Source organism: Hypanus sabinus, chromosome 28 (genome assembly GCF_030144855.1).
Source record: "Hypanus sabinus isolate sHypSab1 chromosome 28, sHypSab1.hap1, whole genome shotgun sequence".
NCBI lineage: Eukaryota > Metazoa > Chordata > Chondrichthyes > Myliobatiformes > Dasyatidae > Hypanus > Hypanus sabinus.
In genome coordinates this window covers 11,952,329-11,965,484 of record NC_082733.1, presented here as the reverse complement: position 1 = coordinate 11,965,484, position 13,156 = coordinate 11,952,329, and the positions used below count along the sequence as shown (strand labels likewise).

Sequence of the window (13,156 nt, the reverse complement as noted above, 5' to 3'; positions counted from 1 at the left end):
CTCTCTCTCCCCCCTCTCTCTCCCCACTCACTCTCTCCCCCACTCTCTCTCCCCACTCTCTCTCCCCCCTCTCTCTCCCCACCTCTCTCTCCCCACCTCACTCTCCCCACCTCACTCTCCCCACCTCTCTCCCCACCACTCTCCTCCCCACCACTCTCTCCCCCACCACTCTCTCCCCACCACTCTCTCCCCACCTCTCTCCCCACCTCTCTCTCCCCACCTCTCCCCCACCTCTCTCTCCCCACCCTCTCTCTCCCCACCTCTCCCACCTCTCCCCACCTCTCTCCCCCCACCTCTCTCCCCACCTCTCTCACCCACCTCTCTCCCACTCCCACTCTCTCCCCACCTCTCTCCCCACCACCTCCACTCTCCCCACCTCTCTCTCCCCACCTCTCTCCCCCACCACCTCTCCCCACCTCACTCCCACCTCTCTCTCCCCACCTCTCTCCCCACCACTCTCTCCCCACCTCTCTCTCCCCCACCTCTCTCTCCCCACCTCTCTCTCCCCACCTCTCTCTCCCCACCTCTCTCTCCCCACCTCTCTCTCCCCACCTCTCCCCACCTCTCCCCACCTCTCTCTCTCCCCACCTCTCTCTCCCCACCTCTCTCTCCCCACCTCTCTCTCCCCACCTCTCTCTCCCCACCTCTCTCTCCCACCTCTCTCTCCCACCTCTCTCTCCCACCTCTCTCTCCCCACCTCTCTCTCCCCACCTCTCTCTCCCCACCTCTCTCTCCCCACCTCTCTCTCCCACCTCTCTCCCCACCTCTCTCTCCCCACCTCTCTCCCCACCTCTCTCTCCCCACCTCTCTCCCCACCTCTCTCCCCACCTCTCTCCCACCTCTCTCTCCCCACCTCTCTCTCCCCACCTCTCTCTCCCCACCTCTCTCCCCCACCTCTCTCTCCCCACCTCTCTCTCCCCACCTCTCTCTCCCCACCTCTCTCTCCCCACCTCTCTCTCCCCACCTCTCTCTCCCCACCTCTCTCTCCCCACCTCTCTCTCCCCACCTCTCTCTCTCCCCACCTCTCTCTCCCCACCTCTCTCTCTCCCCACCTCTCTCTCTCCCCACCTCTCTCTCTCCCACCTCTCTCTCTCCCACCTCTCTCTCCCCACCTCTCTCTCCCCCTCCCCTCCCTCCTTACCTCCTTATCTCTAGTATCACTAGGCTCTGTGTGAATCTTGCTCTGACAATCCCCACCTCCCAGGAATCAGTCAGTGAAGCTTTCCTGCACTCCCTCCAAGGCAAAAGAAAGAAAATTACATAAAAAGCAAGGAAAATAAGTCACAATTTTCATGTCTTCTAGAAGTACCAAATGTTTTGGAGAGAATGAAATATTTAGAAGCAAATTCAATGTTACAGGTAACTTTCTGTCCGTTCCGCTGCTGGCAATAAGCAGCAATGATGGTCCTCCATCTGACTCTTCATATCGTCACACATAGCTGTAGAAGGACTCTTCATTGCTGTTTCTGTAACAGTTTTTTTGAGTCCGGGTTGTTAGCCCTGAGTTGAACCCCTGAACCTGGAGTACCGGTGAACCACTCTTAGTCTGGCCTCTACCCTTTGACCTTTTTGGCATAGGTGACCCTACCAAGAGCCAAAGCACAGGGCCCTGACTCCAGACAACTTCATTCTCCGGGTCTTTGAGGCAGGCAAGCCTCCATGATGACAAGGCTGAGATCCGCCTGGTAACTTTTACTGATAACAAGCACCCATAAGGCCTTACTTCAGGACAGCACTATGCTGTAGCTCGTAAAGCTTCCGCCTCACAATGCCAGAGACCTGGTTCAGCACTGACATCTGTTGCCTGTCTGTAGTCTGCATGTTCTCCCTGTGACCCAGGGTTATCTCTGAATCCTGTGATTTCATTCCACATTCCAAAACAAGACAGGTTTGTCTACTAAACTACCCCTAGTGTGTAGGCGAATGGTAGAATTGGGGTGGTAAGGGGGAGCTGATGGGAGTGTGGATAGAATAAAATTGCTTAGGGTAGGATTAGTGTAAAAATGACTCCCGGATCGTTGACATGTTCCTGTCTCATTGGGTCAACGGGTCTGTGTTCATGATGTGTCTGTCTGTGGCGATGACAAACTACAATGTGATATTGAGTTAAAAGTTTGTTTTTCGTCTTCTACGTCGGGTGTTGATAGTTAAGCAGAACGCCAGCAATAAGTTAGAACAGTGCTAATAGCGAGGCCCCGGATTAATGTCTCCTTTGCAAGATTGCCCCTCTGGTAGACCAGCCCGCACAGGAATATTGACCAGATTTGTCTACGTGCCGCAGCCTTGGGGTGAGGCCAGACCCCGAATCCTCGGGTGCTGAGGTACAGAAGCAAATCAAGAGACTCAGCCGTTGCTTCAGGACAGAATTAGAGAAATAGTGGAAAAGGGACTTGCATGTAATCAGTTTAAATGATGTGTGTGTGTGTGTGTGTGTGCTAGTGATTGTGTCATTTTGTATATTTGATTTGATGACATGTTTTGGTGAAATGAGGGAGGGAAAGCTATTTCTGTTCAGGCAGCAATCAGTCGAGCATTCTCTCCAAACAGAAAAAGTCCAGGCCAACTTGGTCCTGACTACAGATGTACTATTCAGTAATGTACAATCCCAAGAGTACCTCAGTTTTGCTTTTAGATCCTGGGAGAGTCTGACGATATCTGAGCACCAAAACAGAGTGCCTCAGTTTGATCTTGGTCTCTGATAGCTTGATCGTAACTGTAGCATCCATGTCAGCCTCCGTCTAATTCAAATCAATGAGTGTGACCAAGGGATTTGAATACTGCCGATCCTAATTTGCAGCCGGGGTGAGCGGCACCACAAGGCTGCTGCTCTATCTGAGGCAGCCAGGCACCACGGCAAAGAGGAAGAGATTTATCACAGTACCTTTACCCTTGAGCTGCAGCGGAGGCTTGGATTTCACAGCAGCAGGGTGATAGATGGGAAATCAGCGCCGAGGTGAACTAACCACAACATCTCCAGACAAAGAGTAAACATGTGATGAGCTTCTGGCTGAGGCTTAGCAGAGTAGCGCACGGGGGAGCTCTTATTGTATCCGATCTCCAGCGCGAGGCCGAGGACCCTTGTATATCAGGAATACTTTGCAAAAATCACCATGGATATAGTATAGCGTGGCTGCTAATGTGCTTCATTAATCCGGATATACAGGGCGGGGTTTGTGAACTGAATCACAGATGTGACAAGGTTAGTGTTCTGTGTGGAAGCGGTAAAATAATGAAAATATAACAGGACATTTTGAAGTTGGAGAAGATTTAATTAATGATGGTCATCAACAGAAATTTGAATAAAATGTATTATTCATTGTGCGTATACTGTCAAGTTCCAGCATTCTTTTCGTTGCCCGTTTAAAGTTGCTTTTCACTTTATAACCACCGTAGCGACAGTCAGAATTTTGAACTGTAATATGATTTGAGCTTTGCATGTATTTTGTAAATAGGCAAGTGACGAGGGGCTGTGTGTCAGAAGGGGAGCTGGAAGGCTCACAGTTGCGCATGTGCTTTGCAATGTTACAGCAGGGTCTCTGTGGCTTGGACTGGATGAATAATTAATAGACCTGTATTGTTGGCTCTGCTGCTTGAGTACTGTGCTGTGCTCAGCTCACTGGGCTCGATTGAATTCCTTTGCCTATTGGGAAAGAAAATTCCCAACAAATGTTTACTGTTAGGCCATACTCTTAGGCAAGAGCTAAAGCTATTAAGCACATTAGGACATTTTATCCTAAATTTGAAGAGTTCGGTGTTTAAAATCCTTTCCATGTTTACAGTCAGTGATAGGGATTTGATTGTAGGCAAAATAACACAGAGGCTCTTAATTATTATTGCAATAACCATCAGAGATAACAAAGAAATTGTGACAAGATATTTTTTATCTGAAAGCTGGAGTTGCTGAAAATCTGAAACAAGAACAGGACATGCTGGAAACATTTCAGACCCTACTATCAATTTAGCTCTTTCCACGGATAATGCCAGACCTGAATATTTCTGTTTTGACTTCAAAGAACGAGCTGCCTCTTGTAAACATTCCCTTTCAGAGACTTTCTGTGATTAGTAAACCAATCCTCGATAACCAGGAAGTCGAGCAAGAAATAATTGATCTAATGGTTATGATTCATTGTTATAATCAACATTACTAATAATGATACATATATGATAATATTGTAACTGAAACTATCAAGCAAAGAATGCAAAAGGTCTTGGGTTGTGGATTACTTATTTACACTCCATTTCTGTGGTTTCTGAGGTGGATGATGAGGACAATGTGGGATGGACAGGTGGTGCTCGATACCTGAGCGTTGTTTGAAATCCGCTGTACTGCTTTTCCTCTTTCTATTGGACTTCTGCCTGCTTCTGTCAGAGGTACTTGGGTGTTTGGTGCCTTCCTGGACGCTGTTCCATTTTGAGTGCTCATTGGTTAGGGTGAGAGTGACCAATATTCTGGAATGGAAGACGCGAAGGTTGAACACTTTCCCACTCTAGCTGCTGGAAGCGAGGAGAAGTGTGGTGAAGAAGGCTGTGGAAGAGTTGTGGTGAAGCAACAGCCTTGTTTAGTTTCATTCTGCACCAGAGTTGGGCCTGTGGTAGACCCATTGCTTAGAATCAGAATTGCTATGTCATCTGATAGCAGACATAGACTGAAGACACATTTCTGAGGATATTCCTGTCTGAAAAGGGTGCTCCACAGTCCCTTTTGGTTGACATGGTTATGGTGTCACTGAGGTCACCTGCTACGTCTTTGACTCAATAGGTGAAGAAGATGAGGTTCAAATTGCTGCCAGAAGCTCCTTTCCACCAAGTTGTGAAACTTCAGCAGGAAAACCATCTGTTGGTGTTTCTTTTCAATCACTTGTCAATCTGATGGTGGGTCCAGGTTGGATAGAGACAGGCATCTAAATGAAACATATAAGATCTACAAACGTTTGTAGAAAGGTCTTGTAGGTAGATGTAGAAAATATATTTCCTCTTGTGGGAGAATCTAGATTTAAGGGAACTTTAAAAATAAAGGATAACCCAAGTAACATAAAAATAAGATGATTTCCTCTTTCTCTGGGGATATCTTGAGCTTTTGGAATTCTTTTTCTCAATGGTGAAATCTTTGAATATTTTTAAAATGGAGGATATTAGATTCCTGGTAAGAGTATGACAATAATTTACAGGAGTAGAGTTAGGCTATTCTGTCCATTGAGGCTGCTCCAGCATTCTGGCAATTTTTTTATTTCAACCCCGTTCTCCTGCCTTTTCCCACTAATCGTTTACTGCCTCACCAATCAAGAACAAGCCCAATGACCAATGGTATGGCCTGCCCAGACCTCGGTAACTACAAATTCCTCAGGTTTGCCCGCCCTCTGGCAAAAGAGGACCTTTCTCATCTCATTTCTTAAAGGGACATCCCTACTTCTGAGACTGTGCCCTCACGTCCTAGTCTCTCCAACTCATGGAAGCATCCTCTCCACGTACCCTCTCTCCAGGTCTTTCAGTATTCAGTAGGTCAGAATGGGCAAGAGGTTGAAAGGTCACTGTGGACCGATGGGAAGATGGAGTTGAGCAGAGAGGAAGGGTAAGACTAGTACGATTAGGGAACCCTAGCTGATGAGGATTATCGAGGTCACGGCATATGTCAGGAATAGGCAGCTGGGATCAAACAAATCCCGGGGAGGTGGTGGGGGGGGGGGGGGGAGGAATGTAGTAGTATACTCAGGAAGGAAGTTAAGAGAGTAAAAGAGGCTGTGAATTATCTCTGGCAGATATGCTAAAAGAGAATCCTAAAAATTCTAAACATTGGATAATGGAGCAAAGTCAAGGATGCATGGTCTTCTCCTGCTCCCCCTCAGTATGTTTGTACCTGCTGTCGAGCAATGTGGCAAATTGGAAACGGAGGCATCTGTGACACCAAATTGAGGCCTGGCAGCACACACCTGAGCAACATCAAACGCTGCTTTCAAATGCTGTCACTGATGAACAGTACGTAAGGGCCAAAGAGCTGGTGTACCAGCACTTCTGGGCATGAAGTGGTGGGTTAGTACAGCCTCCTGAAGCAACACCACATTTTCTAAAGGAAAAGGTGAGCTTCCGGAGGGACTTGGTACATCATTCAGCATCCATAGAGGGAATGGACAACTGATGCTTCAGGTAAGAAGTTTTTGTTGGGTGGGAAAGGTAGAAGGAAGATGGCTAATGTAAAGAGGTGAGGGGGGATGTGTCGGGCAAGAGATGGCGGGTCATAGGTTGATCCACATGAGGAGAGGTTGATTGGCACATGGAGTCAGGAGGGAAGAGAGAAGCCGGGATACGTCGACAGAGGCTGGGAAGTGATAGGTGGTGGTGTTGGTTATGGAATCTGATAAGAATGCAAATTGAAGAGTGGAACCATGTAAAGCAAGGGTAGTGGGCAGATGGGAACAGTGAGTGGAGAAAAGGAAATAGGTGACTTATTTGGAGGTGAGATCAGGTTAAGGGCAGATGGAGTAGAAAGAGCAGGGGAGAGAAATGGAGACTGGGAAGGCAGGATGGTTTGTAACGAAAGGTGTGTGATAGGACCTGGATGGGTCAGGAGGTGAGAGAAAGAGGTGTGGGGGTGGGGAGAGCAGGTTACTGCATTTGAGGAACCCAGTGTTGGGTTGTAGATTGCCCAGGTGGAATATGAGGTGTTGTGGAGGAAGCTGAGGACAAGCAGGTCATGTGGAAATGGGTAGTGGAGTTTGCTCCAGATTTCTAATATCAACATTCTAACATCTTGCATCAACACATTTCTTGAAGCTGAGATTCCATAGATCCTTAACCCAGGGGTGAAGGTTTCTGTGCAATAGTGTTGTGACTGTAGTCAGCTTACTCAGCAATTCTGTGCTCCCCAGGGTGGAGGAGCAATACTTTATATTCATTTATGTAGCCTCAAACCTGATGGCACAAATATCAATTTCTCCTTCTGGTGTTTTTCCTTCCTCTCCCCTCTTCTATTCCTCACACTGGCTTCTTATCTCTTCTCACCTGCCTATCACCTCCCTCCGGAGTCCCCCTCCCATCCCTTTCTCCTATGGTCCACTCCCCTCTCTTATCAGATTCCTTCCTCTCCAGTCCTTTACTTTTCCCACCCACCTGGCTTCCCTCACCACCTTAGCTATCCTCCTTCCCTCCCCCCCCCCCACAGTTTTTTCTGGTCTCTTCCCCCTTCTCCGTTATGAAGAAGGGCCTCAGCCTGAAGTGTCAACTCTTTTTCTTTTCCATGGATGCCTCTGCCCTGCTGAGTTCCTCCAGCATTTTGTCTGTGTTGCTTTGTATTTCTTGCATCTGCAGAACATCTTGTGTTGGTGAATTCTTTGCTGTGGTTTGGTCCCTATGAAACGTATGATCTAACCTCAAGGAAATGTCTATCCCATTCACCTGATTGGTTTTAAGCCCAAAGTCAAAAAGCTAACAGTGTCAGGATGCCACACAGGACCTGAACACCATTGGTGAAACTTTGCACCAGATTTATTTATGTGTTGTTGTGCTGGGAGAAGATAAGGAGTCTATTTATTTATTTATTGTGATACAGTGTGGAATAGTCCCTTCTGCGTCACCCAGCAACCTCTGATTTAGTCCTAACCTAATACTGGGACAATTTATGATGACCAATTAACCTCCCAAGTGATGCGGCTTTGGACTGTGGGGAAAAAGCCAGGGCACTCGGAGAAAACCCACATAGTCACGGAGAGGACATCCAAACTCCTTTACAGGCAGTGGCGGGAAGTTAAGTGCAAAGCCCCAGCAGTAATCTGAGAGCAAAACCATTTTGTGTGATTGACAGGCTTGCTTATCACAAAGGCTGAAAAAGGCTGCTCTGAAGGGTTCATTGTGGCAGTTGATTGGATGGGAGTGGAGGAGAGGGGATTATGAGCAGAAATGATTATAGGGCTTGGTTGGGAAGTAGTTGGGAATGGAAAATGGCAAGGATGTTGACAGGTGAATTGGGATTATGGTAAGGACTGGGTGTTATCAGGATGATACCATAGTAGTCTTACAGGGATGGTAAGATGCAAAACACAAATCATTATCTACATTAAATAAATAATAGTGAAAAAGGGGAATGACAAAGTAGTCCTTATGGGTTCAAGAACCATTCCAAGATCTGATGTTGGAAACTGTTCCCGAAACAGTAAACACGAGGAAATCTGCCGATGCTGGAAATTCACACAACTCACACAAAATGCTGGTGGAACACAGCAGGCCAGGCAGTATCTATAGGGAGAAGCACTGTCGATGTTTCAGGCCGAGACCCTTCGTCAGGACTAACCGAAAGGAAAGATAGTAAGAGATTTGAAAGTATTGGGGGAAGAGGGAAATGCGAAATGAACAACCAAGCAACTAAATATATCAGGGATGGGGTAAGAAGGGGAGGGGGCATTAACGGAAGTTAGAGAAGTCAATGTTCATGTCATCAGGTTGGAGGCTACCCAGTTGGTATACAAGGTGTTGTTCCTCCAACCTGAGTTTGGATTAATTTTGACAATAGAGGAGGCCATGGATAGACATATCAGAATGGGAATGAGACATGGAATTAAAATGTGTGGGAGATCCACCTTTTTCTGGTGGACTGAGCGTCGGTGTTCAGCGAAACGGTCTCCCAGTCTGCGTTGGGTCTCACCAATATATAAAAGGCCACACCGGGAGCACCAAACGCAGTATACCACACCAGCGGACTCACAGGTGAAGTGTCGCCTCACCTGGAAGGACTGTCTGGGGCCCTGAATGGTGGTGACGGAGGAAGTGTATGGGCAGGTGTAGCACTTGTTCTGTTTACAAGGATAAGTGCCAGGAGGGAGATCAGTGAGAAGGGATGGGGGGGGACGAGTGGACAAGGGAGTCGCGTAAGGAGCAATCCCTGCAAAAAGCAGAAAGTGGGGGGAGGGAAAAATGTGTTTGGTAGTGGGATCCCGTTGGAGGTGGCGGAAGTTACGGAGAATTATATGTTGGACCTGGAGGCTGGTGGGGTGGTAGGTAAGGACAAGGGGAACCCTATCCCGAGTGGGGTGGCGGGTGGTTGGGGTGAGGGCAGATATGCGGGAAATGGGAGAGATGCTTTTGAGAGCAGAGTTGATGGTGGACGAAGGGAAGCCCCTTTGCTTAAAAAAGGAAGACATCTCCTTCGTCCTGGAATGTAAAGCCTCATCCTGAGAGCAGATGCGGCAGAGATGGAGGAATTGTGAGAAGGGGATAGCATTTTTGCAAGAGACAGGGTGGGAAGAGGAATAGTCCAGGTAGCTGTGAGAGTCTGTAGGCTTATAGTAGATATCAGTAGATAGGCCGTCTCCAGAGATGGAGACAGAAAGATCAAGAAAGGGGAGGGAGGTATCGGAAATGGACCAGGTAAATTTCAGGGCAGGGTGAAGGTTGGAGGCAAAGTTAATTAAATCAATGAGCTCAGCATGCGTGCAGGAGGCAGCGCCAATGCAGTCGTCGATGTAGCGAAGGAAAAGGGGGACGGATACCGGTATAGACTTGGAACATGGACTGTTCCACAAAGCCAACAAAAAGGTAGGCATAACTGGGACCCATACGGGTGCCCATGGCTACACCCTTGGTTTGGAGGAAGTGGGAGGAGCCAAAGGAGAAATTATTGAGAGTAAGAACTAATTCCACTAGATGGTGGAGAGTGGTGGTAGAGGGGAATTGGTTAGGTCTGGAATCCAAAAAAAAGAGGAGCTTCGAGACCATCTCAATGGGGGATGGAGGTATATAGGGACTGGACGTCCATGGTGAAAACGGTCCAGTCCCTATATACCTCCATCCCCCACAGAAAAAGCAGGATCTCCCAGTGGCTACACATTTTAAATCCACGTCCCATTCCCATTCCCATTCTGATATGTCTATCCATGGCCTCCTCTATTGTCAAAATGAATTCAAACTCAGGTTGGAGGAAAAACACCTTATATACTGGCTGGGTAGCCTCCAACCTGATGGCATGAACATTGACTTCTCTAACTTCTGTTAATGCCCCTCCTCCCCTTCTTACCCCATCCCTGACATATTTAGTTGTTTGCCTGTTCTCCATCTCCCTCTGGTGCTCCCCCCCACTTTCTTTCTCCCGAGGCCTCCTGTCCCATGATCCTTTCCCTTCTCCAGCTCTGTATCACTTTCACCAATCACCTTTCCAGCTCTTGGCTTCACCCCACCCCCTCCGGTCTTCTCCTATCATTTCGCATTTCCCCCTCCCCCCACTACTTTCAAATCTCTTACTATCTTTCCTTTCAGTTAATCCTGACGAAGGGTCTCGGCCCGAAACGTTGACAGTGCCGAATATACTCTGACATGCATCTGCAGAATTTTGCAAGGGTCCTTGGTGGCAAACCAGATCTGCTGAAAATCAGGAAGGGGGCAAGGATAGAAATGTAATGAGTTAGGGTTGGTCTTACTGATGATGCGGATTGAAGCTTGGGCAAGATGAGAGTAGGGTCCAGACTGCTCAGAGAGACTCTTGTGTTTGGAAGGTTTTGTGGGAAGCTTCACGGTTGTTTCGAGAGGGGCGTGTGGTTAGTGTGGGCTGGGTTAGGATAAGGATTGTGGTCATTGTGATTAGTTGGGAAGTGGGTTCAGTTGGTGGAGTCAGGATGTTGTCGGGTTTGAAGTGATCAGTTGGTGAGAGGAGTTAAGGAGATAGGGGAAGAGGAATGAGGAAATCTAGTGGTGCTGGAAATCCTCACCAACACGTAAAAGATGAAGCTGCCAGCATTGAGCAAAGTAAGTGAAGTGAAGCTGGCCACTTCCTTCCATTTCAGACCCTGCTGTTGGGATGACATTACAGCACTGTGTGCGGCAACGGTTGCAGGCGATGCGAGCTCTCTGTGCACCCAGTGGCCTTGGAGCACTCCGGGCATGGGTATGGACAACCTGGAACCAAGTTCTGGGGGGGAGATGGCTGCCAGCACATGGTGTGACCAATTATTTTCCAGAAATTACATGGTGTGGAACACAATAATATAATTTTAGGCCATGCTATTTGTTCCCCTGTGCTTGATTGGTTGGTTGATTGGTGTGTTGTCCTTTTTGGGTCTGAAGATGTGAATTACAGCCAGTGCAAGATCTGATCAAAGCCTTTGTTCACAGGGACTGCTGATGAGACTATGGGAAGTAAGCAGTCCGGACTGGGGAACCCACCTTTCGATCAGTGCCTCGCCCTACAGAGCATTCAGGCAGCCTACAGTGCTGGGGAGGTGGAACAAGCTCAACAACTTTCACGGTTCCTCTGTGAGGAATCTGGCAGCAGTGCAGAGAAGGTAAGGAGTTTAAATTGTGATAATCCGGTGGAAAGCAAAGGGATATTTATTCAGGAGAATGGCGAGCAAGACGCCAAGGAGCTGCCGTGAAGTTAATTGATCGCTCCTTCTAGGTCCTGATCCAGCTGAACAGCCTTTCTTGTATGTGGCACCTTCTACTACACCATAGTTGTGTTGAGATGGGAGGTTCCTCGCGTACCACGTGGTTTTTCCTGGGGGACGGGACTGATGTGGAAGTTACACAGTTTAACGGGAGTTGCTATTGCCAGATCTTCATCACACTTAGCACGTATTGCTTCTGACCCTTTTCAGACAGCTTTAGAACTGGGCAGATGACAGATGATATCAGACCTCCTGCAGGTTCCACTGATGCTCCATAGAGGATTTAACCCTACGGCTGTGGGCCCCAGAGGAGTTATCAGACCTCTTCCTGCCTTTGCCTTTCAAATACTCAGAGGTTCAACCTCCGCTGCCCTCCCTGTCATCTGCTTCTACTTTCCCAGGATGTAACGATTACGTTCCTGAGGGTTGGTTGCTGTTTGGATCCAGCAGAGTGCCAGAGGGTGGCAGGAGTTACTATGCTTCATTGCCCCTGCAACAGTCCAGCACCTATCTGCTCGAGGCAACCATTCAAAGATTGGAGGGGCCCCAGGATCCTGGGGGAATCGCCTGCTCAATCACAAAGCTCTTGGACATTCTTTGTCTGGGACGTAGAGCAGGTGGATAAGGTGGTTAAGAAGGCTAATTTATTAGTTGAGGCACTGACTTTCAAAGTCGAGAGGTTATGTTGCAACTTTATAAAACTCTGGTTAGGCCACATCTGGACTATTGCAGACAGTTCTGGTCACCCCACTTTAGGAGGGATGGTGAGACTTTGGAGAGAGTGCAGAATAGGTTTACCAGGATGCTGCCTGGTTTAGAGGGCGTGTCCTATCACGACAAACAGACTGTTTTCTCTGGAGCACTGGAAGCTGAGGGGGAGACCTGATAGAGGCTTATAAGATTATGAAAGTGGACAGAGACTATCTGATTCCCAGGGTTGAAATATCTAACACCAGAAGATGTGCTTTGAAGGTGAGAGAAGGTAGTTTCAAGGGGGATGTGAGGGATAATTTTTTTACTCAGAGTGGTGGATGCCTGGAATGTGCTGCCTGGTGTGCTGGTAGAGGCAAATACATTGGAGGCTTTTAAGAGACGTTTGGCTCGGCACATGAATGTGAGAAATTTAGAGGGATATGGACATGGTGTAGGTAGGAGGGATTAATGTTTGGGTGTTTTGATTTTCCCTCTAGCTGGTTCAGCACAACATTGTGAGCTGAATGGCCTGTGCTTTACTGTTCTATGTTCTAACCATGCTCTTCGAACCAACTGCTAACCAAGAAGCCTATGCAAGCTAGTTCCATATGCCAGTGTTTGGCCAATAACCGTCCAACCTTTCCTATCCATGTACCTATACAACTTTCTTTTAAAATTTATTGTTGTATCTGTCTTAACCACTTCCTCCGACAACTCATTCAACATGCATACCACCCTTTGTGTAAAAGAAAGTTTGCCCCTTAGGCTGTTAATAAACATTGCTCCTCTCAGCTTAAACCTGTGCCCTCTCATCCTTGGTTCTTCAACCCTAGGGAAAAAGGACTGAGTACACTCACCCCATCCACACCCTCATGGTTTCATACACCTTTATAAGATCACCCCTCAGTCTCCAGCACTCCAAGGAATGAAGTCCTAGCCTGCCTAGTCCCTGCCTATAACTCAGTCTCTTATCTTCTGATGTTGGACTACCAGAAGAATGAAACTCAACCACCCTTGGATGTAGCTGTCACTGAGTGGGTTTAGGTGGGGTCGGGGAACAGTTTGTTCATGACTAAATTTTCCATGTGGCTTGGCCTTTA

At 47.8% G+C, this 13,156-nt stretch overlaps 1 protein-coding gene across 4 annotated transcripts in view; it reads left to right on the top strand.

Annotated features, from left to right (window-relative positions):
- The window catches only part of lrrk1 (leucine-rich repeat kinase 1), a 216,811-nt gene that overhangs the window by 41,737 nt on the left and 161,918 nt on the right, over nucleotides 1-13,156 (top strand). For 3 of the 4 annotated variants that reach the window (XM_059952613.1, XM_059952611.1, XM_059952612.1), the window contains exon 4: nucleotides 11,092-11,261. In XM_059952613.1, the coding sequence (XP_059808596.1) occupies nucleotides 11,092-11,261 (170 nt within the window). Of the gene's footprint in view, nucleotides 1-1,178; nucleotides 3,200-11,091; nucleotides 11,262-13,156 lie in introns of those variants that run through there. The other variant, XM_059952614.1, reaches the window with a different exon arrangement.